Genomic DNA, 26,640 nt, shown 5'->3' on the forward strand with positions numbered 1-26,640 from the left:
GTAGTATTGTATACATAGGACTCTGCTTTCGTTCTTGATATCGATACTGGGTTATTCTGGTCTCTAGCTAATGGACGTAACACTGCTTGGATATGGGGTAGCTATGATAATGTGGTACAGATTTCCTTTCCGTAAAACAAAATTTTTTCTTTGTTAAACTTGTATACTGAGCTTTTGTTTTTCCTATGACCCCAGTACCTCATAGATTATGGTAGCTGGTCCTTATGTGTAACAGATGATATAAAACATTAGAAGGCAACAAAGTATTGAGTTTAAATGCAAAAAAGTATAGAAACAAGTTGGAGATGGTAGCAGGGCAGTAAATTGCCCTCAAAGTCCATTCATAACTTTTTTACTGCTTATTCTCAATCATGTAATGTATTTTTGATTTGCAATAAACTGCAGCTTACTGAAGTATGTTTGGACTTAACACTTTAATTGAATATTGGCAGGAGACTGTTATTTCCATGGTACCTCAACTACCCTTAACTAGTTTGCAATATTTTCACTCACCTCATCTTAATATTGTGTTGCATTTCAGATGGTTTTTATTACTAGTTTCTGTAATTTGCTTTGTATTAGTTATTGCTTTTTGGATGTAGTTGATTGTTGTTGACCAGATGTGTGCCATTTAGGTAGTTAGGTGATAAGTTTATGAAATGGACACTACACAAGGACCATTCTCATAGTGACTGATTAACAGTATGGTCAAGAGTATATAGTAGCTCAATGGTAAGGTCTGTGGGGTCTGCTGGTTGTGGATAGGGAACTGTGGTTTTTGTGTATTACACCTGACTGCTAGAGTGTGGATGTGGCCTTTCTTCGTGTGTTCCTGGCACTACCTCGTATATGCGGGAAACTTTGGTCAAGCATTATTTTTTATTATTATACTTGATTGCCATATCCTGTGTCAACAAGGTAGTGCCAGGAAACAAGAACAGCCCTTCCACTCATATACACATACACATATATGTACACATGTACATATTCATACTTGCTTGCCTTCACCCATTCCTGACACTACCCCTCCCCACAAGAAACAGCATCACCATCCCCTGCTTCAGTGAGGTAGTTCCAGGAAAACAGACAAAAAAGGCCACATTCATTCACACTCAGTCTCTAGCTCTCATGTGTAATGCACCGAAACCACATCTCCCTGTCCACATCCAGGCCCCACAGACCTTTCCAGACATTTCACATGCCCTTGTTCAGTCCATTGACAGAACGTCGACTTTGGTATACCACATTGTTCCAATTCACTCTATTCCTTGCATACTTCACCCTCCTGTATGTTCAGGTCCCGATCACTCAAAATCTTTTTCACTCCATCCTTCCACTTCCAGTTTGGTCTCCCGCTTCTGGTTCTGTGAGGAAAACAGACAAAAAAGGCCCCACATTCATTCACACTCAGTCTCTAGCTCTCATGTGTAATGCACCAAAACCACATCTCCCTGTCCACATCCAGGCCCTACAGACCTTTCCAGACATTTCACATGCCCTTGTTCAGCCATTGACAGAACGTCGACTCCGGTATACCACATTGTTCCAATTCACTCTATTCCTTGCATACTTCACCCTCCTGTATGTTCAGGTCCCAATCACTCAAAATCTTTTTCACTCCATCTTTCCACCTTCAATTTGGTCTCCGGCTTCTGGTTCCCTCCACCTCTGACACATATATCCTCCTTGTCAACCTTTCTTCACTCATTTTCTCCAGATGTCCAAACCATTTCAACACACGCTCTTCTGCTCCCTTGACCACATTCTTTATATTTCCACACATCTGTCTTACCATTTCATTACTTACTCGATCAAACCACCTCACACAACATAATGTCCTCAAACATTTCACTTCCAACACATCCACCTTCTGTACAACTCTATCTATAGCCCATGCCTTGCAACCATATAATATTGTTGGAAGTAGTATTCCTTCAAATATATCCGTTTTTGCTCCGAGATGACATTCTCTCCTTCCACACTTTCTTCATTGCTCCCAAAGTCTTTGTTCCCTCCCCAACCCTGTGGCTCACTTCCTCTTCCATGGCTCCATTTGCTTCTATGTCCACTCCCAAATATCTAAAACACTTCACTTCCTCCAGTTTTTCTCCATTCAGACTTACATCCCACATCCCATCTAACTTGTCCTTCAACCCCTCTGAACCTAATAACCTTGCTCTAATTCACATTTACCCTTGGCTTTCTCCTTTCACACACTTTTCCAAACTCAGTCACCAACTTCTGCAGTTTCTCACTCGAATCAGCCACCAGTGCTGTATCATTGGAGAACAACAACTGACTCACTTCCTAGGCCCTCTCATCCCCAACAGACTGCATACTCACCGCTCTCTCCAAAACTCTTGCATTTACCTCCCTAACTACCCCATCAATAAACAAATTAAACAACCATGGGGACATCACACACCCCTGCCGTAGACTGAACATCACTGGGAACCAATCACTCTCCTCTCTTCTTACTCTTACACATTCCTTACATCCTTGATAAAAAAAAATTAGCTGCTTCTGGCAACTTACCTCCCACACCATATACTTTTAAGACCTTCCACAAAGCATCTCTACCAACCCTATCATATGCCATCTCCAGGTCCATAAATGCTACATACAAATTATTAGGTTATTAGGTACAGTAGGGGTGAGGGTCAAGTCAATTGGGAGGTGAGTTTGAATGGAGAAAAACTGGAGGAAGTGAAGTGTTTTAGATATCTGGGAGTGGATCTGTCAGCGGATGGAACCATGGAAGCGGAAGTGGATCATAGGGTGGGGGAGGGGGCGAAAATTTTGGGAGCCTTGAAAAATGTGTGGAAGTCGAGAACATTATCTCGGAAAGCAAAAAGGGTATGTTGAGGGAATAGTGTTCCAACAATGTTGTATGGTTGCGAGGCGTGGCTATGGATAGAGATGTGCGCAGGAGGATGGATGTGCTGGAAATGAGATGTTTGAGGACAATGTGTGGTGTGAGGTGGTTTGATCGAGTAAGTAACGTAAGGTAAGAGAGATGTGTGGAAATAAAAAGAGCGTGGTTGAGAGAGCAGAAGAGGGTGTTTTGAAATGGTTTGGGCACATGGAGAGAATGAGTGAGGAGAGATTGACCAAGAGATATATGTGTCGGAGGTGGAGGGACGAGGAGAAGAGGAGACCAAATTGGAGGTGGAAGATGGAGTGAAAAAGATTTTGTGTGATCGGGGCCTGAACATGCAGGAGGATGAAAGGAGGGCAAGAAATAGAGTGAATTGGAGTCATGTGGTATACAGGGGTTGACGTGCTGTCAGTGGATTGAAGCAAGGCATGTGAAGCGTCTGGGGTAAACCATGGAAAGCTGTGTAGGTATGTATATTTGCGTGTGTGGACGTGTGTATGTACATGTGTATGGGGGGGGGGGGGCCATTTCTTTCGTCTGTTTCCTTGCGCTAACCTCGCAAACGCGGGAGACAGCGACAAAGTATATATAAAAAAAAAAAAAAAAAAAAAAAAAAAAAATCTATCTATATGTTATTTATTTATTTATTTACATATATATTTATTACACATGACAACTAGAGTCTGAGTGTGAACGAATGTGGCCTTTTTTGTCTGTTTTACTGGCACTACTTCGCTGGAGTAGGGGGTAGCGATGCTATTTCCTGTGTGACGGGGTTGTGACAGGATGGATAAAGGCAAGCAAGTATGAATATGTACATGTGTATGTATATGTTTATGTCTGTGTATATTGATATGTATTTGTATGTATATGTTGATATGTATATGTGCGTATATGGGCATTTATGTATTCCCGCCTGTTGCACAGGGGTCATTGCCATTTCCCATGTCAGTGAGGGAGCACCAGGAAAACAGACAAAAAAGCCACATTTGTTCACCACCCAGTCTCTAGCTGTCATGTTTAATGCACAAAAAGTAGAGCCAGGTGTAAGCAAGAGAAACTAGGATTTTATTATTTTTTTTTTTTTCCATTTTACTTAGCATACCAGGATGGAAGAAAAATACTTGAGAGAGTTTGTACAAAAATGACCAGTATCTGCAAGAGTGGATGCTAGCATATGAAAGGTCATTTATTCCCAAAATATCATGGGGTAGTTGATAAAGTGGCCTGAAGTAAGTGGATGTTGGGAATGAACTGAGTGAAGAGAATGTGAACCAATGAAAAGTCAAGGGTAAGGTGTAGGGATGAAGTGTGGAGCTCGTATGAGTGGGGGACCATAGAATAAAATCATATGACAAATGTATTTAGATCTGTAAGAGTATCCCTTTTGTGTAGTAAGAGTGTATATAGTACACTAATACATTAGCTCTGTAGTCTCCATACTTCTGACAGTCTTATTCTTTAGTATTTTTTAAGCTTGGTTGTCTGATCCTGGCAATACATTGCTCACACACAAAATAGTAAAAATTTTGAATGAAAAAAAGAATTCTTAAGCTTGATTTGTATGTATAATTGTATGTTATTTCCTTTTTTCTCTACAGAAGCAGCAGAGCTTTAAAATGGGTCAGTCCTGTCCCATTCGAGAGGTCAAGAGCTCGCAGAACGTACTCACCCAACCCTCTAGCCGAACTCCCCTCCTGGGTGACGCCAAATCGAGCCTTAAGAGGTCGACTTCCACAAAAGTTGGAATGTTCCCCAACTCCCCGAGCACTGTTCATCACACAGTCCACACTAGTGTAAATAGGAGGAGTTTGGGGAGAGTGGAATCCCTTCGAATTGAACCAATGGGACACAACACAGAAATTAATCCACTTACCAAGGCACACTCACAGATTATCCCATTGGTATCACCAGTTGTTAATCCAATAGTAAGACGAAGAAGCTGTGATAACCCAATCAGGGTTGGTGCTAAGAGAACTAATAGCTTTGAAGAACCTGTAAGAGTTACACGGAGGAGTAGTATAGGGTGGAGAACAAATCATAATGAACCAGATGGTGCTGATGTTTCTACATTAGGGCCACGTGGAGTGCCTGATGGGGCAGAGTGTACTCTTCGAGATCGGTTAGTGCCAAAGCCAAGAGTCAGAAGTTCCATAGAGACTTTGGAGCAGCATTATGATGATATTAAGTCAGTCGTTAAAACTATGGAGGATGAACTTGATAAAAGCAATGTTCTGCAAATGAAGGAAGTATATTTCCCAGACAGCTCTACATTATCTGCACAAAATATGAGCTACTCAGAGATGATTCAGAGTGCATATGAACGAATGAAAGTTGAAACAAAAGATCTTGGTGTGAGTCCATCAGATAATTTGTCGAGGAGGTTAGGAAAGGAGCTTAAAATTCGTAATCGCAGAAGTGAAGAACACAGAGTAATAAGATCACCCAGTGAACGTAAAATTGGAACTATAAGACGTCGATCAAGAGAGTTAGTGCAAAATGCTGCTAAAAGTGCCATTAGTGTAGAAAGTACACCTGTGAGTAAATCTGCACAAACACCAAAAATGAAGGGAACTTTGTTGCAGACACCAATAAATGCTTCTTTACGCAGAGGAAAACCAAATTCTGTGAAATCAGGGCTTCCACTAGTCGTTCGAACTACTTCAAGTAGTAGTTCTGAATCATCAGTTCAGCACGAAGAATCACCCTCCATTAGCATTAGTCGTAGGGTAGTGGTAAATAAGCGAAGTGATGAAACTAACCCGAGACTGGCTGCTGATAGTGAAATCAGTGATATTTCTAATGTATTCCGCAAAGAAGGTGCCATTGAACAATCATCTCAGAGTATAAATGCTTTTGATCTTAGTAGTGACGAAAGATTAATGGGCAGTTTTCTTGAGCAGCTCCCAGGGCCAGTGACACGCAGAAGATCTAGTCTTTTATCATTAATGTCATCTGTTCCATTACAAAAACTTTCTTTTGCAGAAACACCTCATACTAGTGAATCTCGAGGGGAAGGTGGTAATAGTTCAATATATACACAACACATTGGTGCAGGAATGAATATAGGAATAGATAAAAAGGCTGTAAGTGCTCAGTTACATTTGGAGAATAAGCAGAACCAGTCACAAGTGATGACTTTCCCTACATATGGTGAACCTGAGATTGAAGAACAACAGTGGGTTTCTGCTTCTGATTTCATTGATTGCGTGAAGGATCAAGATGAAGTAACAGGAGAGGAGAATGTTGGAAGACCATCACTGGCAGCATTGATAAAACAGAAGAAAGTAACTGCCAATGTACAGCTCTTCAATAATCTACATGCAAATTCTCCTCATCAACGACAGCCACACCAACATGAAACTCCACAACGAACTCCTCCAGGACATTCAACAGCTTCTGAACGCCGTGGACCTAGGCTGAGTTATTCAAAGAGTATGTCGCACAGAGCCTCTATGACACCAAGAGAACTTCTCAAGACTAGGCAGAAATCATTTTTGTTTGATAGGACTCCTCATAACATTGGGAAAATTGCTGTTGTTTCACCACTAAAAGAGAGTACATGGATTAATATTCAGCAAGAGCACTCGCATGAGACTCCCAAAGCATACAGGGGAGAGGCCACCGTTCCTTTGTCGCCATTTAGAAGGGACGAGATGACTCTTAAAACTATGGATAAACCAGTCACATTTGCTTTTCCCCACAGTAAAAATAAAGTCCCTGGGACCAACTTTGTGACTCCAACTAAGGCCTTGGTTAATCCACCAAAACTTCCTCCCCGTGCATCTGTTAGACCTTCTCCTATCAGGATACAGTACAGATAACCACTGTCAACGTTGGAGTTGATAATTATAGATTTTTAGCATTGTGTTCATGTTTAGATCATAAAGATTGTAAACAGCTTGGGTTTAATGGTTTACATATCAAATACACTAAATTCTTTTTATCTCTATGTCAGAGAGCCACCATTAAACTCATTACCAGTTTTCATGGTGTGGATCAGGTACATAGAGTGACCTAAAAATCACCCATATGCATCCTCATTCCATGTCCAGTGTGTTAGAGTGGAACATGGGCTATACTCGATTACCATAATGTATTTTCATAAAGACTTTTGTATATGCAACCAGAAATCATTGTGCTGCTCCTAGGATCGTATCAAAAAGCTTTATTTTATTAGATCATATCCCATTCATATGAACATTGAACTTGCTTTCTTATTCAGCTTATGTATTAGTAGATATTTTTTATAAGTATTTGTACATGTTTGCTTTGCTTATGGTTACACCATGAGTGAGGTCATCGGCAGATGTTTATAAAAGGGAGTACAGTCTTTTCACAGAACTTCTCGCTCCAGAGGAGTCCATCATTTTCATGCTACTGGATGTAGTACAGCCTTGAAGTTGCAAGAGCACCTTCAAAGAAAGGATCTTTTAAAATTGATAATGAGAAAGTAAGATTTTGAAGTTACAACTGTTTGTGGTTTTGGAGGGTAATTGTCTGAGCCAGTGATAATTCCTTTACACATGCATATCTTGACTTACACCATCTTTTACATCATATAATGCAGTGATCATTTGAATGGCATATATTTTATTGTGATCTCCAATGCATCACTTTGATGGTTATGCTTGCTTTTGTATTTACTGTCTGTTTAAATGTTATTCTTCCATGTCTTTCATTTCTGTATCTTTTAATATTTCGATTCATAAGAAGTTGTGTTACTCGATGTTGAATGTCCAATTATTTTAGTTTTGTGCCATATGTTTTTTTATCGTGCATTGTAGAATATCCACACCTTTTCATTCTTTATATGTTGTAAAACAATCAAGACTCAGTAAAGGTTATAGAAATGTTAGCAATTTATTTGTTTCATTACTTATACAGTCGTAGAAAGACAGGATACTGTCAGCTGATTACTTCTTTTTATTGCTGAAACTATCATGTCATTTTTTTTTATATGATTCATTTATGACAATGTTAGCAAGTCAGGATACTGTCAGATTACTTATTATTTTTTTATTTTGCTTTGTCGCTGTCTCCCGCGTTTGCGAGGTAGTGCAAGGAAACAGACGAAAGAAATGGCCCAACCCACCCCTATACACGTCCACACACGCAAATATACATACCTATACATCTCAATGCACACATATATATACACACAGACACATACATATATACCCATGCACACAATTCACACTGTCTGCCTTTATTTATTCCCATCGCCACCTCGCCACACATGAAATACCATCCCCCTCCCCCCTCATGTGTGCGAGGTAGCGCTAGGAAAAAACAACAAAGGCCCCATTCGTTCACACTCAGTCTCTAGCTGTCATGCAAATAATGCCCGAAACCACAGCTCCCTTTCCACATCCAGGCCCCACACAACTTTCCATGGTTTACCCCAGACGCTTCAATGCCCTGATTCAATCCACTGACAGCATGTCAACCCCGGTATACCACATCGATCCAATTCACTCCATTCCTTGCCCGCCTTTCACCCTCCTGCATGTTCAGGCCCCGATCACTCAAAATGTTTTTCACTCCATCTTTCCACCTCCAATTTGGTCTCCTCGTTCCCTCCACCTCCGACACATATATCCTCTTGGTCAATCTTTCCTCACTCATTCTCTCCATGTGCCCAAACCATTTCAAAACACCCTCTTCTGCTCTCTCAACCATGCTCTCTTTATTTCCACACATCTCTTACCCTTACATTACTTACTCGATCAAACCACCTTACACCACACATTGTCCTCAAACATCTCATTTCCAGCACATCCACCCTCCTGCGCACAACTCTATCCATAGCCCATGCCTCGCAACCATACAACATTGTTGGAACAATTATTCCTTCAAACATACCCATTTTTGCTTTCTGAGATAATGCTCTCAACTTCCTCACATTCTTCAAGGCTCCCAGGATTTTCGCCCCCTCCGCCACCCTATGATTCACTTCCGCTTCCATCGTTCCATCTGCTGCCAGATCCACTCCCAGACATCTAAAACACTTTACTTCCTCCAGTTTTTCTCCATTCAAACTTACCTCCCAATTGACTTGACCCTCAACCCTACTGTACCTAATAACCTTGCTCTTATTCACATTTACTCTTAACTTTCTTCTTTCACACACTTTACCAAACTCAGTCACCAGCTTCTGCAGTTTCTCACATGAATCAGCCACCAGCGCTGTATCATCAGCGAACAACAACTGACTCACTTCCCAAGCTCTCTCATCCACAACAGACTTCATACTTGCCCCTCTTTCCAAAACTCTTGCATTCACCTCCCAAACAACCCCATCCATAAACAAATTAAACAACCATGGAGACATCACACACCCCTGCCGCAAACCTACATTCACTGAGAACCAATCACTTTCCTCTCTTCCTACACGTACACATGCCTTACATCCTTGATAAAAACTTTTCACTGCTTCTAACAACTTGCCTCCCACACCATATATTCTTAATACCTTCCACAGAGCATCTCTATCAACTCTATCATATGCCTTCTCCAGATCCATAAATGCTACATACAAATCCATTTACTTTTCTAAGTATTTCTCACATACATTCTTCAAAGCAAACACCTGATCCACACATCCTCTACCACTTCTGAAACCACACTGCTCTTCCCCAATCTGATGCTCTGTACATGCCTTCAACCTCTCAATCAATACCCTCCCATATAATTTACCAGGAATACTCAACAAACTTATACCTCTGTAACTTGAGTACTCACTCTTATCCCCTTTGCCTTTGTATAATGGCGTGCATTACTTATTTTAAATGCCTAAAACTATCATAGCTCTTCCCACTCACATTAGGGATTACTTTTTTTTTTGTTTTTGGAAAATTTGTCGTTTGTTCTCTCCAGTCACCCATTTGTCCATTTTATCCTTCCCCCTTTTATGTTCATTTATGGGGATAATTGGGTAGATCTTGAAAAGCACTGAAATATTCGCCATTTCCCGCATTAGCGAGGTAGCATTAAGAACAGAGGACTGGACCTTTGAGGGAATATCCTCACCTGGCCCCCTTCTCTGCTCCTTCTTTTGGAAATTAAAAAAAAAAAAAAGGGGGAAGGATTTCCAGGCACACACCCCCCCTTCCCTTTTAGTCGCCTTCTACGACACGCAGGGAATACGTGGAAAGTATTCTTTCTCCCCTATCCCCAGGGATAATATATATAAAAAGGACATAAATAGCCGGTAGTAGTTGATAGGCAGCCACCATACAGGGAGGTATATTACTGGCATTACCCACCTGTATATCAGGAGGGTCGGTGGCAGCTACCTGGTAAGCCAGCACCTCATTGGTTGTCAAATTGTACATTGATCTAGGAAGCTATCTTTTCTTTGTGCCTCAGCCATGCATAGACTGGTGGCATGTCTACAAGCCTAAAATCTCGCCTTGTCACACATAACTCTCGATAACTCGCACAACTCATTCTTCATAGCTCTAGATTTTCTTGTGGACCTATGCAGTATAGCCCTGCCTTTTGGCAAAATGGTTGGAGCATTAGATAGAAGTATGTAGAAACATTAGGTAGTAGTAGTAGGCAAGAACTTAAGCATTAGTAGTTCACATGAACGTTTGGCAAGAGCCATTAATAGCTTTCATCCAATCCTCAGACACAACCTTTTGTTTCCATGCTAATTTACGTACAAGATGCATCCACTCTATCACACTTTCTCCTCCATACTTCAGCATTTCAGCCATAATCCCATCCACTGCGAGTGGTTTTTCTTTATCTTCACCCACATTATCACCCCTTTTACCTTCTTTTTTGCTAATGGCCCTTGGATTCTCCTCCTCCCAGCCTTCATACCCATGCATTAACAACTGCTGCCTCACTTTCTCCCACATTCATTAGTTCTTCAAAATACTCTTTCCATCTCCCATTAACTTCCTCCTTTTGATGCAGTAATACCCCTTCCTTACTTATCATTTTAACATTTCCTTTCTTACATCCACCTCTTTTACACCTTCCAGTACAGTTTCTCATTTTCCCAAAACTTTTCACTCAATTTTCCTCCCAAATCTTTGTCTACTCTTTGCTTTCCTCTATCAGTTTCTTGACATTCTGCTTGCACATCTTATGTTCTCCTTTTCTCTTTTGCTGAACTTCCATTGGTACATTCCTTTCAAGCAATCTACCATATGCCGTTTCTTCTATTCCAAAACATTTCTAATCGCTGCCCTTTTTATTCCTATATCTCTCGACCTTGTATCCAACTACTAATTCTACAACCTGGGTATTGGGAGGGTTAGTGATGGCTGTGTAGTTAGCCAGCACTATATTGGGTGTCAAGTTGCACTTCTCTGACCCAGGTAGCCGTCTCTCTCTTTCTGCCTCACCCATACGTGGACTACTAGCAATCTGTCCACAAACGTATAATCTCCAGTCATACATAACAGTGGGCAACACTTTACTTCCATAGTTCATTCTTCTTAAATCTAGATTTTCTTGCAGCAAGTACTATGGTAGGAGCAGTAGACAGAAGCAGTAGTTAGGAACATTTAAGCAGAAGGTACTAGTAGTAGGTAGGAGAGACACTATTGTTGTACGTGCTTCATTATCTATATCTCTGACCCATGTTCCCTCCTGGAAGTCCCTCAGGGGGGTTGGCCAGGTCCTAGTGCGCTCCTCTGCCACTTCTTAGCCTTTAGGGCCTCAACCTTAACAGGCCACACTGGCAGAGGGTAACTCCAACACAGTGTTTGCAGAGGCACCTTCTGACTACTAGTACTACCCAATGTTCCTTCCTACAACTACCTAATGCCTCCACCTATTGTGCTCACCTACTACTTCTACCTAATGCTCCTGCCTAAATGTTCCTCCCTACTATTTCTGTCTTTAGCTCCTACCATTTTGCCATGCCAAAAAGCAGGGCTAGTGTAGTGTTCGCAGCAGGAAAATCTAGTTATGAAAAATGTGTTATGTACAAGCAAGTATTACATATGAGGAGATTTGTAAGTCTGTGGACAGAATGCCAGTAGTCCACATGTGGATGAGCAGAAAGAAAATACAGCTATCTGGGTCATAGGAGTACAACGTGACAACCACTTAAGTGCTGGCTCACAACGCAGCAGTCACCGATGCTCCCAATACCTAGGTGGGTAGCACTGATAATATACCTCCCTAGTCACTGGCTGCCTAGTAACTTCATTATCATTCTTTGATTCCTCATTCCTTCCAGAGGATCCTCCTTTGCATTCAATTTCTCCACATACATGAACTTAAAATTTCTCATTCAGGACTGTACATTCTCCTCTCCACCCTCCATGCTTCACAATTTTCTGCATCTTGCAAAATCTCCTCCAAGTTTCTTTAAATGTGCATTCATTCCACTATGCTGTCCTTTCCAGTCTTTAAAACAATGCCAAACCTTCACACCATTTTAAACTTACCTCGTCCACTTTCCAATTCCCTCATCTCTCAAAACTTGCAGCTTTATACTGTCTTAACTTACCTGATAAATTGGTTAGACAAAAACACAAGGATAATAAAACAAATTCATGCAGTTCCACTGGCGTGTATTTTAGAAAAAGAAGAAAAAAGATGTAGTAGTGGGCAAGGGACAGTCTGTGTTTGAAGGCCATAAACAAATGTAGCCTGGGCTTAACCAATATCGCCCCACAGACGTGACAAGAGAAGCTAATTACAAATAACTCATGTATTACCCTGCCCAAAAAACATAAAAATTCTTTAGCTTTATATAAAAATGTACATCATATTCTCAATTTACAGAAAAAAATTGTAAGAGGGACTCAAGTCTGTCCAAAAATTTTAAGTACTATCATTTTTGCTGGAATTCCAAATGTAGTAATTGTATGTCAATTGACGTTAACAGTTTCACTTTCATACCCATACCAAAAATTAACTTTTAAAAACAGGATTTAACTATACTGTGTCTGAGTGAGTGTCACATAAATATCAACAACTGTCAGGAGAGGAGAAATAAGCCTAAGGAAATAAAAACAAAGAAAAACTTCTTTGATATACTGTGTATCACAGTAGGGTAACAGCCTTCTGAAGACCATATAACAAGTATAATCAAAATAATAATGATTAGTGGACTCAACAACTAACATCTTAGTTATTGTCAGGTGACAGCTTCATCTCCAGAATAGGGCTTTAAGAAAAAAAAAAAATCTCAAAAACTGTCACCAACATCTGCAGAGTATTTTCTTGTCATGATATAATTCTGACCACCAACTATTCTATCACCATCTGTTTCATGTGAGCTGGTACATTATCAAAAACCAATTATTCAACCTCAAATTCATTTACTGACAAGCCAAATGATGGACATCACCTAATCAAGTCCATGGTCGACACCAACCAAATATGCTTTGTGAATTTGGAAAACTTTTAGCCTCGTAGCTGGTCATCACCCATTTACTTTATTCTAACCTTCCTTGTTCTAGCTTCTGTTGTGCCATTAGTTTTCTGTTTTTCTTTTCAATAATTTCTACCCAGAGGAACTGTTAAACAAAATCATTAAAATTCTTTTATAATTATTTAACTCTGCTAGCAATTATTTCATTCTATTATTAATGCTTCTCTGCTCTTCCCATCATGAACTTGAGCTCTTACACAAACAACACTAAATTTGGTTAATTTGGTGTTGTGACCATCATCCTATGGTCCAGTAAATGGAACATGAGCTTACTGGAAGTACATCAGAAGTGAGAAAAAGAACACTGGCCTTACATGAAATCCTGGATATTTGCATAAACACATACACTTATTGTGTGACCCAATCATTAGCCCATTCTATCATCCATAAAACCATCCACTGAGTAACATTTTCATAAAGCTAACAATTTAGTTACAAAGGAACTTAATCTCACTGTGTACCTGACATTTTGAACTTCTCAAAAACTTTCAGAAACCTAAAAAAAATTAACTCACGCAAGGATACTGAGGAAACCAGATTAGAAATCCGGTAAATAAAACCAGAAGTTTCCTTCTTGTACACTAATTAGTTCTAGGATTAAGACTTGACAGGGCTTTGACTCCTTGGTTTAGTGTGTGTGGATTCGAGGGAAGCAATTTTGTCCTGGGCTGCCTTAAGTAGTTTGGGATCTGGATGACTGCATCTCGCTAAATGCTGGGCAGGGCGGTAAGGTGAAGCAGCAAGAGCAACTGAGGGAAGAGCTTGGGGTATTTCACAATTGGTCTTGCTAACATCACTGGAAGTCTTAGAAGTACTGTCAGAAGCAGTAGCCAGGCCACTGATGACTGCTAGAAGCAGCTCTTGCCATACATCAGAATCTTCTAGAGTTGTCTGTAGGTGTTCCCCTCGTACCATCAGAGCCATTATCAGGCTCATGCCAAACTGTTAAAGAGACATTTATAGAATGGAGGAGAAAAACAATGATTAGGCAACAACTTTCTGTTCCTCTGCCCTCTCTATATCTGACATAAGACACTTAGCATCAGTGTATGTCCAAGCGTAATTTCTAGTTCCTCATACAACTAGCGAACTTTAAAACTAAGTTTCATTATCTAAAACATGCCCTGAACCTTGGTTTGAAAGTTCTAACTTGAATCAAATAATGCTGAAATTTCTTATCATTGTAAACAAATTGCACTGACAGACCTACCATCTGTTCCAAATGTTTCAAACAGATGTGTGTTACAGCTAACTAAATAACTCAAAAAACCTACATCTTCCATCCTTTAACACATCATTTACTCCTCTCGCCATACTACTATGCGCAGCTGCAAGTACACTACTTACAATCAAACCACACACACCTTTTGTGGGAATCAATTTGCATACCTGGGGTCCCCAGCCTCAACTATGATGGCTAACTAAAGTGCAGGAATGCCTAAATTCTCAAGAGTACACATGCTATGCAGCAATAAGGATAAAATTACCTTATTATATAAAGATGATATCAAATTGGTCTTATGTGCTCCTCCTCCCTGGGTATTAAGGGCAGTGGCCAAATCCGTCAAACGGCTGGGTGAGGCAGATGCAACCAAGCGGTCTGTGATTGGCCAGAAGAGAGTTAAATGATGATCATGTACATCTTTCTTGGCCAGAAGAGTCATGTTCTGCAGTATGGTCGTTACCAGCTTCATGTATTCACTCTCACCCAACCAACCCATTAGGCGGCTCAATAAACTCTGAAATACGAAGTAAAAATTTTCCACATTTCGATGTTACCAGGTACATGTAACTGAGAATAAATCTTCAGCAATATACTTTGTTTAATAAGAGTCCTAGGTTCCAAGTACAATTTTCCATTACCTAACTTAAAACCTTCAAAGTCCCATCCCTCAACATTTCAGCAGACCACAAAACTTATGAATAATTTCATACATACGCTGTTTCTAGCTGCCCTTAGTTGCTGCCAAATCTACAACTACATCCTTAATATGGGTTTTCCTAAATGTACTATTATTTCCTTTTGTCAATTATTAAGTCCCCTAATCTTAAAACTGTTTCTACACTGACTCCTATGGTTAGAAATACAACCATGATCCTTTAACTGAATTAAATGCATCTCAGTGGGGTACAGAAAAAAGCCAATATAATTTCAATCACAAGCATTTCAAGATAAGGCTGCACTTTATGGTTATCTACAACTAGAATGTATAACCTTTTTCTTTCTGGTCTAAATTCACTTCACAAAAGCCAATATTGCTAAAAATGTATTTCTGGTTCTGTAATAGGTAGAGTACAATTACTCCACTGACAACAAAAAGTTAAAACAGCTAAAGTAAATATATATATATATTAATCAAATGTAGTTTTACCTTTCCTTTCCGTATACAGAGCAGCTGCACAAGTCTCTCTGGTGTTGCTGTTACACTATCCCAAAGTCTAGATGCCTCCTGGCGAGACTTGGATTTGAACAGATCACGTGTTGGACAGTCAGGTAATAGACGAATTTTGCGCTCCAGGTCATCTAGTGCCATCATGACATTAAATAACTGTTGATAAAGAATATTTTGCCATGAAAGAAATTATTACTGTTATTCATGATGTGCATTACAAAAAGATGTCCCATTAATTACACTGCACCCTAACCAATTCAATACCGTAAGAGAAAAGGGGCTGCTGAATGAGCAGAGTCCACTCCCCTACTTCTCTCTGCATAGAATTCATTCCCCTCCTTGTTATAGGAAAGTCTTTCTCCTTCTCTTGGCACAGGGCCCCTATGAAGCAGTCAGATTTGAACATTCAGTGCCTAGTACCATCAAAGCTAGCTCTATGCCTACTTACAGGATGGTGTTGAAATGAGAGGGCACACATAATTGATGTTGACCATTTGTTGCTTAAATTCTTAGGGTTTCATTGCATTTGATCTATCTGGTTAAACCAATTGCCAAAAAGTTACATTATAATATACATTTATCAAAAAGAATGAAAACTAAAGAATCTTTTTTTCTTTCAAACTTGTTCAATGTTTCCCACATTATCAAGGTAGCACCAAAAACTGATGAAGAAATGGCCTAATTTGCTCATATCAGTTCTCTAACTGCATGTGTGGCACAGCAAAACCACAGTCCCTATCCATGATCAGGCCCCACAGACCCTCCTGGTTTCTCCCAGCTCCTTCATATGCCATGGTTCAACCAACTGACAGCACAACACTTCCTGTATAACATATTGGTCTAATTCACTCTTTCCCATGCATGTCTTTCATTCTCTTGCATGTTCAGGCCTCTAGCACTCAAAATGTTATTCATTCCCTCCTTCCAACTTCAATCTGGTCTCCTTCTTGTCCCCTCCTACACCTCTGACACATGTATCCTCTGTCTGCCTCCCCTCACTCATTTTCTCCATATGTCCAAACCATTTCAGCACATGATTTTCTGTTCTCTCGATCATAATCTTATTACCACGCCCCTATCATATCCTTTCTCTCACCCATAATCTTATTATTACCATACTCCTCTCTTACTTTATCATTTCATACTGATTCAATCCTCCTCACACCCATTATCGTCCTCAGACATTTCCTTCCAACACATTCGTTTTACATACAATCTCAACTGCAGCCCATGCCTCACATCCCTGAAACACAATAAGGACTACCATACCTTCAAACATACCCATCCTCATCCATCCAGAAAGTACTCTCTCTCTTTTAACACATTCCTCAATGTTCCTAGGACCTTCACCTCCTCACCCACCCTATGACTCATCTCAGCTTCTATGATTCCATCCACTACCATGCCTACTCCACAGTATCTAAACATTTCACTTCTTCCTAGTTTTCAATGTTCAAACTCACAACCCAACTAACCTGTTCTTTGCACTGCTAAACCTAAACATCTCGTGTTTATTCAAGTTTACTCTTACCTTTCTCATTTTGCATACTCTACCAAACTCAGATAACAACTGTAGTCTTTTACTCAGATCCACCAGTGCTTTGTCATCAACTGACTCACCTAATAAGCCCCACTAACCCCAACACACAGCATACCTACTACTCTCTCCATTACTTTTGCATTTACCTCGCTCACCAATTCATTTATAAATAAATTAAACAGCCATGGCAACATCACATACTCTTGCTGCAGACCCATCTTCACCTAGTACCTCTTGCCCTCTCTAAAAATTGCACACACACCTTATTCCTTATTGTTGCTAACATACACACCTTATTCCTTATTGTTGCTAACATTTTCTTTTTATCCCACATCATATATTTGTAGCACATTCCACAAAGCATCTCTACTGACCCTATTATATTCTTCAGATTCATATATGCCACATGCAGATCCCTCTGTTTCTCTATGTGGCAGATCCCTGTTTCTCTAAGTATTTCTAACACATATTGCACAGGCAAATACCTGATCCACACATAACCAATCAAGAAACTACATTATTTTTTCCCAATATGATGCTCTGTGCTTGCCAGCACCCCCCTCAATCAAACACTCATAAAGAGTTCTTTCACCTTCTTGTCTTCTCACAGAGTACATACCCCTCATTGTCTTGAAGTCTATTTTACTTCTCATCATAGTAAACTCACACTCACAACTTAGAGATCTGAACACTCACTTTTATTCAAAGGCACTTTCTTAGCATTCCCCGAATCCTCAGGTAACTTACCATAATCCATACATACGCTAAAAATCCCAACTATCCAATCAACAACAAAGTAACTCCCTTTCTTTAAACATTCATCACCTTCATCTTATGTAAGGTTTACACCACCTCTTCTCTTCACCAAACCTCTTATCAGGATTCTTATTATCAAATAAACTCCCCAAACCTTCAAAGTATTCACTACATATCCCCTTTGCCTCATCACTGCCTGGTGCGACTTTCCCATTTGCCTCCTTATTCTCTCTGACGTACGCTAATACTCTCTCACCCAACTCTCATTTGCTTCTTCCTTTTAACCTCCAGCTGCTTTCACTTGTACATGTCCCAGTTACTCGCACTCCTGTAAGTACCTGCCACACACCTCTCTCCTCTTTGACCCACAACTTAACTTCATCATCCCACCACTCACTATCCTTTCTCACTAGCCCAACTCCCAAACACCACACAATTCTCCTGCACATGCCAGCACTGCTTCCCTAAAAAATACTAAAAGATAATTATAATGGCTCCCTATATTTTCATAAAATTTCTTTCACAACCAAACAGCAACAAATCCAACCAAACAATAACAGTCTCACCTTTTCAATGTATAGGAGGAGATGCCTATGTTTCCTCATTTCACGTTGCAAAGGTGTTGTGGGATGCGAGGGATCAAGATGTACAACCTGCAGATCAATAATTTTTCTAGGAGCATTCACACTCACAACCTGCAATTTCCCTAAAGAATTCTCTAATCGTGGAGGTTCATATTCACGGCCTCCCTCCTTCCCACGATCAGGTAATAGTAACTGCAGACCATCAATCTCTATCACCTCTTCTTCTCTTTTCCGTTGCTGCTTAACGTTATACATCTATAACAAAAGTACAAAAAGAGCAAACATTAAAAAATTTTACTTCTTTACAGTGTATGTCCCTACTGGTCCATCTCCAAATCACTGCTAATCAAACATCCTGAATCCAAAATTTAATTTGATCTACATGTCCCAATGGCAACTCGAACTTGTATCAGAGAAATTTAATCAGTTACCGTTAGGTGCAGCTATTTACTGACAGAGAAATGGACACACTACTGTCTTTGCAGTACTCCCATCCTTGAGGACCAGTAGGGGGGTAATTCATAAAGCTATGAAGAGATACACAAATCTGAATAAATGTATCAGTTTCATTTTGTGTCTAGCTTCTTTAGGAGGAAAAGAATGAGGATGATATGAAGAAGAATTAGGAGGAAGATGGAGGGGAAGAAAAATGAAAAACAGTAGACTGAGGAGAAGACAAAGAGGGTACAGGAAGGTTGGGAAGGAGGCAGAGTAAAAGGACAAAGAAATTGGGAAAAGACGAGAATGAGGAAGAGACAAAAAGTGAGCAGAGGTCAGTGGAATGTAAAAGAAAGAAAGAGACACACAAAAGGGGGAGGAGGAACTTTATGAGCAAAAAAACAGCAGTAGTAATCATGTTCACAGCAAGAAAAAACTTTTTGGTGAGAAAGATCTACTGAAAAACATCTAAAAGAACCATACAAAATGTCAACTAACTTGTATATGTAAAAAGGGGAAGAGACAGGAAAGGAATCAAAAGTATAAGGAGATGGGGGAATGGGAAGGAACACCTATCTAAGAGCAAAGTAACATGAAATTTTTCCAGATGTAACTTCCTTTCCTTTAGATTCTATGATCTAGTCCTGATATATATATCTTTACTGCAATGTTCCTAAAGTTGCTTTTATATGTCATATATAAGGTTAACAATGTATCAATATGTTTTTGTACATCTTAATTATTATTTTTCTTCCTCTCAATAAACTAGTTTCAGTAGAACAAATTGTCCTTCATTACAACATTTCTAAAGTTACACGATCTTCATCGGCTCCTCCCCCATCCTGTAACTCGCTTCTAATTCCACGGTTCCATTCGCTGCTAGGTACACTCCCAAATATGTAAACTACTTCACTTCCACCAATTTTTCTCCACTCAAACTTACATCCCAATTAACTTGTCCCTCAACCCTACTGAACCTAATAACCTTGCTCTTATTCACATTTACTCTCAACTTTCTCCTTTCACACACTTTTCCAAACTCGGTCATCAACTTCTGCAGTTTCTCACTCAAAGCAGCCACTAGTGCTGTATCACTGGCAAACAACAACTGACTCACTTCCCAGGTCCTCTCATTCCCAGCAGACAGCAGATCTTTTATAGAACTTAATATAAAACCTAGCCCTGCCATAATAAATATTCTTTTCACCACTGCAATTTTTCTACATTTAAATTGCTTTTTATATAGTTCACTAAATAATCAAATGTTTTCATAATTTCAACATTACTTTTTTCATCTGCAAACTCCCCTCTTATAGTAAACTTTTTGATAACTATGCACTTTTGTACCCTTTTATCGTAAAATATTGATGTGAATCCTTATTCATTTGAAGAAAATTATTCTTTTACCTACCCTCAAATGCAAATATACAAATATATGCAAATATACATATAACAATCCTTTAATCAAAAGTCCAAAATATGTGATTGTGTGTATCAGAGAATAAACTTAAGAGAAGAAAGTAAACACAGATGCTAAACAAAATAAGGAGATCAAAAGCACAGGAGTCAATGTGTCAACACAGCTGCCATCACAAAAAACTTCCTTTACATTCATACACTGATATTATGATGTGAAATATTTCATTTTGCATTATTATCTTTAATAATCTTTTATTCATCAATCCTCCAGGAAAGTTTCTGTGTGTATTTGAAGGAATAAACATCGAGGAAAGTGAGTAAACGAACAAAAAATAAAGAAAGTAAGGCAACCACAAAGTTGAAGTCATTTTCTTGTCATGTGAACATCTTTGGAACTGTAAGGTTATATACATTTTTCACTGGTTAAACATGCCTTTTATATTACCTGAAAGTTGTGAATTCTCAAAAAAGAAACTGACCCGAGGTATTATGGGGTTCAACAACATCGGACATATAACCATGCTGAACCAAACTCCTAAACATATACAAGTTAAACTTTCTCAATTATGCTCTGGATATTGCCCATCCCTACAAGACAAATATTGATTCAATATATCTTGAGACCCTTCATGACTGCAATGCAACTTCCACAATGAAGACATTAGACACTTAATGCTCAATCTCTACACTCTCCTCACACAAAGTAATATTCATGACCAGTGTATACATGGCCAGCTTCCTGAACATTGCGAGAGCCCTACAGAAAACATAATAGACTCCTGAGGCAGGAAGGTAAGGCAAGGTGATTGGGTGACTGATTATATGAATTCAAAGGGTTTAACTACAATAAAGTTAATGTGTACATCATAAGGTGTTTTAAAGACAAAATAAAGTCAGCAGCCAGACTGAATTATCTTTAAACAGCTACAAGACTGCAGCATTTGCATTGTTTGGTTATGAAAAAAAGTAGAACTTATCCAAGTATTTTCAGAAAAGGTTAGAACCAGAGGAAAATTTCTTTATGTAAAGAGCCAGGAGACCATTTGAAGGTGCATAAAATAACAGAGGATGAATATCCACCGTACAAAATAACAGAGGATGAATATCCACCACTCAAAATTTAAAGCAAGTTTTGGCAGATTTGAAAGTTTCATGTACACTTAGTAAACAACACAATCAAGACTGATAGCAATGAGGCATATATAGATGTGCTCTACTTTCCTCCCTCTAACAATTAAATCCCCAACATAACCACCGTGCATACCACCTTAAACAGACTCAAGTTGTGGTCTGTGAGAGTGGAAAGCAAGTAGCATTAAAACATGAGATACTTACCAAAGACTTGTATCTGTTAATTCTAATCATATCCAATGAAAACTTACCAGAAAATGAGGAGATGGGGAGCTTGAGGTGGTGGTGGACTTGGCTTTAGTAATAAATTTCACGCCAGATCCTCAAGTTTCCCAGTTGAAGTGATAGTCATTTGTATTTCACTCCCCTGACTACCATTATTTTTCTTGGATGACAGACTGAAAAGGTTACACTTACTTTGGAGGCAGGGAACAAGTGGTAAAAGCACAACCAAACTATGGTAAGTGCAAATGTTGTTGTTTGAAGTGTGGATTTGTTTACAGTTGACCACCAATGGGTGAGTTGCAAAGTATTAAATTGTAACATCGTAAAATGTACAAGAATGAGAAAAATATCTAAAAGAAAAAAATCTTGAACTATTTTTCTACATGCTTGTTCACCAGTTCCAACCTTAGCATGGCAGTCTGGGACTGATACACAATGGCCTCTTCAACTCGCATCCAATTTCTAGCTGCTACTGATAAAGTACCAAAGACAGAATGCACCATCTACAACCATGCCTAAAGACAATACTTCAAATTCCTTTGATTTCATAAGTCTAGGTTTAGGCCACTGACAATATGTTGTCCCGATACATCACACTGATATAATGCCTTCTATCTGATGTACTCCATCCTTCCATCTCCTTTCAGTCTCACCCTCCATCAAGCTCTCTCCACTTCTGACATGTAACTCCTTTAATTTAGTCTTCCTTTACTCATCCTCTCAGTAAGTCCAAACCAATTAAGCTCATCTTGTCCAACTTTCTCAATAAGACTGCTTTTACATCTCACTCTTGTATGATCAACCCAACTTACATTACATAATGCCCTCAAGCATTTCATTTCTTAGGCCCAAGACTCAAAAACCACACAACACTGCCATAACTACAATACTTTCACATACCCAATAAAATCATTGACATCTTCTACATACTCCTCATGAGCACTTTAGCCTCCTCTCCCACCCTATGACTCATTTAAGCCCTGATAGTTCCATTCGCTGTCAAGCATTCCACTTCCTCCAGGACTTCCCCATACAAACCATCTGGTCTTGCACCTTTGCCACATCATTACCTTAATATTATTCACATTAACCCTCAACTTCCTCCTTTCACACATTCTCCCTAACATGGACCACAGCTTCTGGAGTTTCTCTCTCCTGTCTACAACCAGAGATGTGTTATCTCCAAATGGCACATAACACAACTCCCATGTACCTCTACCCACAGCATACTATAGACCTGCCACTTGCTTAACAACCCTCCTGTTTACCTCCATCATCACATTAGTGACATCAAACAACTCTGAGACAGATCTACCTTCACGTGAAAATATCATTTCACCTTTCCTTCCTACTCCCACATAAGCTTTACTCCCAACCCTAATTCTCAAATTTCCTTTATCTGGGAGAGGGTAGTAAGAATATTACCTACGCATCTCCAGCATGCAATAAGAAGGAACAAAGGCAAGAGCAGGGGGGAGTAGAAACCATTTCCTTGTACATAACCACTTTTCAAAAAACAGAAACAAAAGAAACAGCTAAGTCTTTGGGTGGTGTGAGGAGGGGAGAACAAGAGATGGGATGGCTTTTTTTGAAGACAAAAAAAAAAAAAAAAAAAAGCCAGAGGTGTTACAGAACTTTTGTTTGTTAAGAAAGACAGTTCAAAACTGATGTGAGATGAAATGAAGTTAGACTAGAAGAGGTGGGTGATTATCAGTGCTCAGGCACCTGGTAGTGAGAAGAGTGAATAAAGGGATGCTTTCTGGAAGAAGCCGAGTGAGTGTTCCAGCATCATAATGGAAGGGATCAAACCACATGATGGGGAATCTGCATGCAAAAGTGGGTGGGGTAGCAGTTGAGGGTCCAACTATTGAAAGTGAAAATGGGGACATACTTCGAGCAATAAACAGAATGAAAATAAATAAAACAGCAGGCCCTGATAAATTCTATTCCAGAACAATAAAAAGAGGAGGAAAATCATAGTCAAGCCCTTGACTGCTCTTTTCAACGAGACACTTGCTACAGGAAAAAAATTCCAGATGAATGGAGGTTTGCCAGTGTAACAATGACACTGAAAAAAGGTAAAAAGTCACAGCCCAATAATCGCTGTCCCATTAGCTTAAAGTATGTACTCGAAAAACTTATGGAAACCATCATTGAGATAGATTTGTAAACCATTTAAAGGACTACCCCTTAATAAACAATTCTCAGCATGGTTTTCAATAAAATCCCTCATGTATGACAAATCTACTTGATTTCTTTTATGACATAATCAACATATATTAGGAGAGTAAAGCAGATGATGTTATATATCTAGATTTTCAAAAACCTCTCATAACGTTTGCTATCAAAAGTTACTAGCAAACATCAAGTCAAATGGCACTGATAGGGTACTCCAGAACAAATTATTGGTTGATTGGCCATAACAAAGGGTTGTGACTAATGGTTAAAGCTCAGAATGGTTAAACACTACAAATGGAGTGCCACAAGGATCAATCTTGAGACCATTTTTCTTTCTCATACATATCAATCATATTGATAATGGGTTGCATTGCAAGATATCAAGATCTGCTGATGGTACAAAGATGTGAAATAAACTACAAATGAACTTGAATGTCTACAGCTTAAAAGTAACTCAGACAAAATGATGGACCAGGCTCATAAGTGGCAAATCTTAACATCAGTAAGTGTTAAGTTTAAAATCGTTAGTAAAAATGAAAAGGCAAGTTACAGCACGAATTTGGTTGAACCACAAAAAGTAAAATACGAAAAGACTCAGGTGTGATAATTTCTGGTGACCTGAAACCAAGCAGTGCACAAAAGCAGTGAAAAGAACCACTGTGCACAAAAGCAGTGAAAAGAACCACAGTGCACAAAAGCAGTGAAAAGAACCAACAAAATTCTTCATTCATCGGTGGGTCTTAAAATTTGAGTGGCGGGAAATCAACCTTAACCTTACTCTTTACAAAACACTGATTTGTTCATGTCTTGAATACAGTATTCAGTTTTGGTCACCCTACCTCAAAATCAAGATATAGCCAGAATGGATAGCATACAGCATCAAGCTACAAAGATGATTTCCAGACTGAGCAAAATCTACAATCAGCAACTGTTGGGTCCCAAACTGCCGGACTAGAGTCAATAAGATTGTGCTTACATAACTGGAGCTGTGTATCCTCTTATTTACTTGTGGCTCTGTTTGTCCCATTTTTGTTTCCATCACCAGAGAAAGAATGGGGAAGAGAGAGAAATATAATTGAATAAAAGAGAAGTGGAGACCTAGGTATCTAGAAAGAATTCCATAAAGGCAATGTTGTGGGAAGATGCAGTGTACCAGATGTATGGATGTTATATTTCTTCATCTAACAAGCACATAGAGGGAAGAGCATGAAATCTTTTTGATTAAACTTACCACAAAATAATAATCATCTTGATATGGATTATCTGAATGCAGTTGCATGGCTTGGATGTATTTCAGCCACCCTTTCTCTCTTGGAGTCATGAGTCCACAGTACTCGTCTTGTTCCCGCAGGCGATGCCATTCCTCCCATTCAGCCTCACTGTCTCGCCTAATTCGTCCTGGGTGCTGTGAGTAGTCTTCTCTAGTGTTGTTTACTCGATCATATTGACTAGAAATTAAACAAAACACCCAAGTAGAATATAAATGCAAAAGTAATTCAAATTTACAAATGATACACATAATGCTTAACAATGCACAAGTTATGGGCTTTAGTATAACAGCATGTAAAATACCAAAACTCTATCAACAGCATACAAGACAAAAAATCTATCATACACATAAAGAAAATATATTCTTATCTAAATATGAAAATAAATACGTCATGTTGCAATAAAGATCAGAAGCTTGCTAATAAGAGTGGGTTCAGGCAGAGTGGTGAGGCCTGGAGTCAAGCACATGAAGGGACAGAGTTTTCTGCCCCTTCATCAATGAATAAAACTTTAAAGTGAAATTGGAAGTATAGACTCTTGTGGGTTCTCTTGCTACTTTGGTATTATCTTGAGAAATTTATCCAAAGACTGCCTTCCATTTTGTCTGCTAATACAGGTTTTTATAACAATGAATGGCACCAGACACCAGCTTTACAACAAGGGAACTATGGTCTCTTCTAGGATAATCTTTGTTGAAAATAGCCACTGCTTCTCTAATAACCTGTTAGGCCACATACATGCATTTAGGAGTTTACTTGGCATCCAATTCAAAGTCAAAGTCAGACATGATAACCTCCATAACTTCAGCAGCTTGAAAGCAGAATCTTGGGACTCCAAGCAAATCTACATTCCCTGACTGAGGGCTTTAACATATAACATCATTAATCATGGTGATGTTATATGGGATTTAAGATACCTTCTGTCTACTTTCTTGAAAAAATCACCGAATTCTAAGTATTCACATAATTCTGGGGTCAATAATTGTTTAACCAGACCTCACACAAATCTACGCTGCCTTACTAAGGAGCCTTCATGTAGATACATGATTCATGCTTCCAAACCAACGATCAAATTTCAGCTGATCTATGTGGCTGGTGTGTAATGTGTAAGGTTGTTAGTAATCCTTCAGCCATGTGTAGAGATGATGTTACAGTAGACTGCCAAGTTCAAATATCAATGAATGGTACTTGTTCCAAAGTGATAAGGAATCTGGTGATCTAGATCATACTCTACCTGACATAAAAAGAACCAAGTGTACATCTAGACCATACTCTATCTGACACTAAAAAACCGAGTGCATCAAAACATGATATACACGAGGTGGTGACAGTCGACACATGGCAAAACCACATTGTTTAGCACTTAGCACTACCTAAGAAATCCACTTCCACTAGTTTTTATTTCTCTAGAGGAAAACCAAG

General features: G+C 39.2%; 2 protein-coding genes across 4 annotated transcripts in view; one reads left to right on the forward strand and one right to left on the reverse strand.

The window, feature by feature from the left end:
• The window catches only part of LOC139754746 (uncharacterized), a 28,973-nt gene extending 21,233 nt beyond the window's left edge, over window positions 1–7,740 (forward strand). Inside the window, exon 9 of the mRNA XM_071672497.1 lies at window positions 4,480–7,740. Coding sequence (XP_071528598.1) covers window positions 4,480–6,702 — 2,223 coding nt within the window. The 3' untranslated portion in view covers window positions 6,703–7,740. The remainder of the gene's footprint in view (window positions 1–4,479) is intronic.
• Window positions 7,741–12,403: 4,663 nt separating this feature from the next.
• The window catches only part of LOC139754747 (uncharacterized), a 31,246-nt gene continuing 17,009 nt past the window's right edge, over window positions 12,404–26,640 (reverse strand). For all 3 annotated transcript variants that reach the window (XM_071672499.1, XM_071672498.1, XM_071672500.1), the window contains exons 6-10: window positions 25,182–25,398; window positions 18,542–18,814; window positions 15,659–15,835; window positions 14,774–15,025; window positions 12,404–14,228 (exon numbers count right to left, since the gene is read on the reverse strand). In XM_071672499.1, the coding sequence (XP_071528600.1) occupies window positions 13,884–14,228; window positions 14,774–15,025; window positions 15,659–15,835; window positions 18,542–18,814; window positions 25,182–25,398 (1,264 nt within the window). In that variant the 3' untranslated portion in view covers window positions 12,404–13,883. The remainder of the gene's footprint in view (window positions 14,229–14,773; window positions 15,026–15,658; window positions 15,836–18,541; window positions 18,815–25,181; window positions 25,399–26,640) is intronic.

This window comes from Panulirus ornatus, chromosome 17 (assembly GCF_036320965.1).
Source record: "Panulirus ornatus isolate Po-2019 chromosome 17, ASM3632096v1, whole genome shotgun sequence".
NCBI classification, from domain to species: domain Eukaryota; kingdom Metazoa; phylum Arthropoda; class Malacostraca; order Decapoda; family Palinuridae; genus Panulirus; species Panulirus ornatus.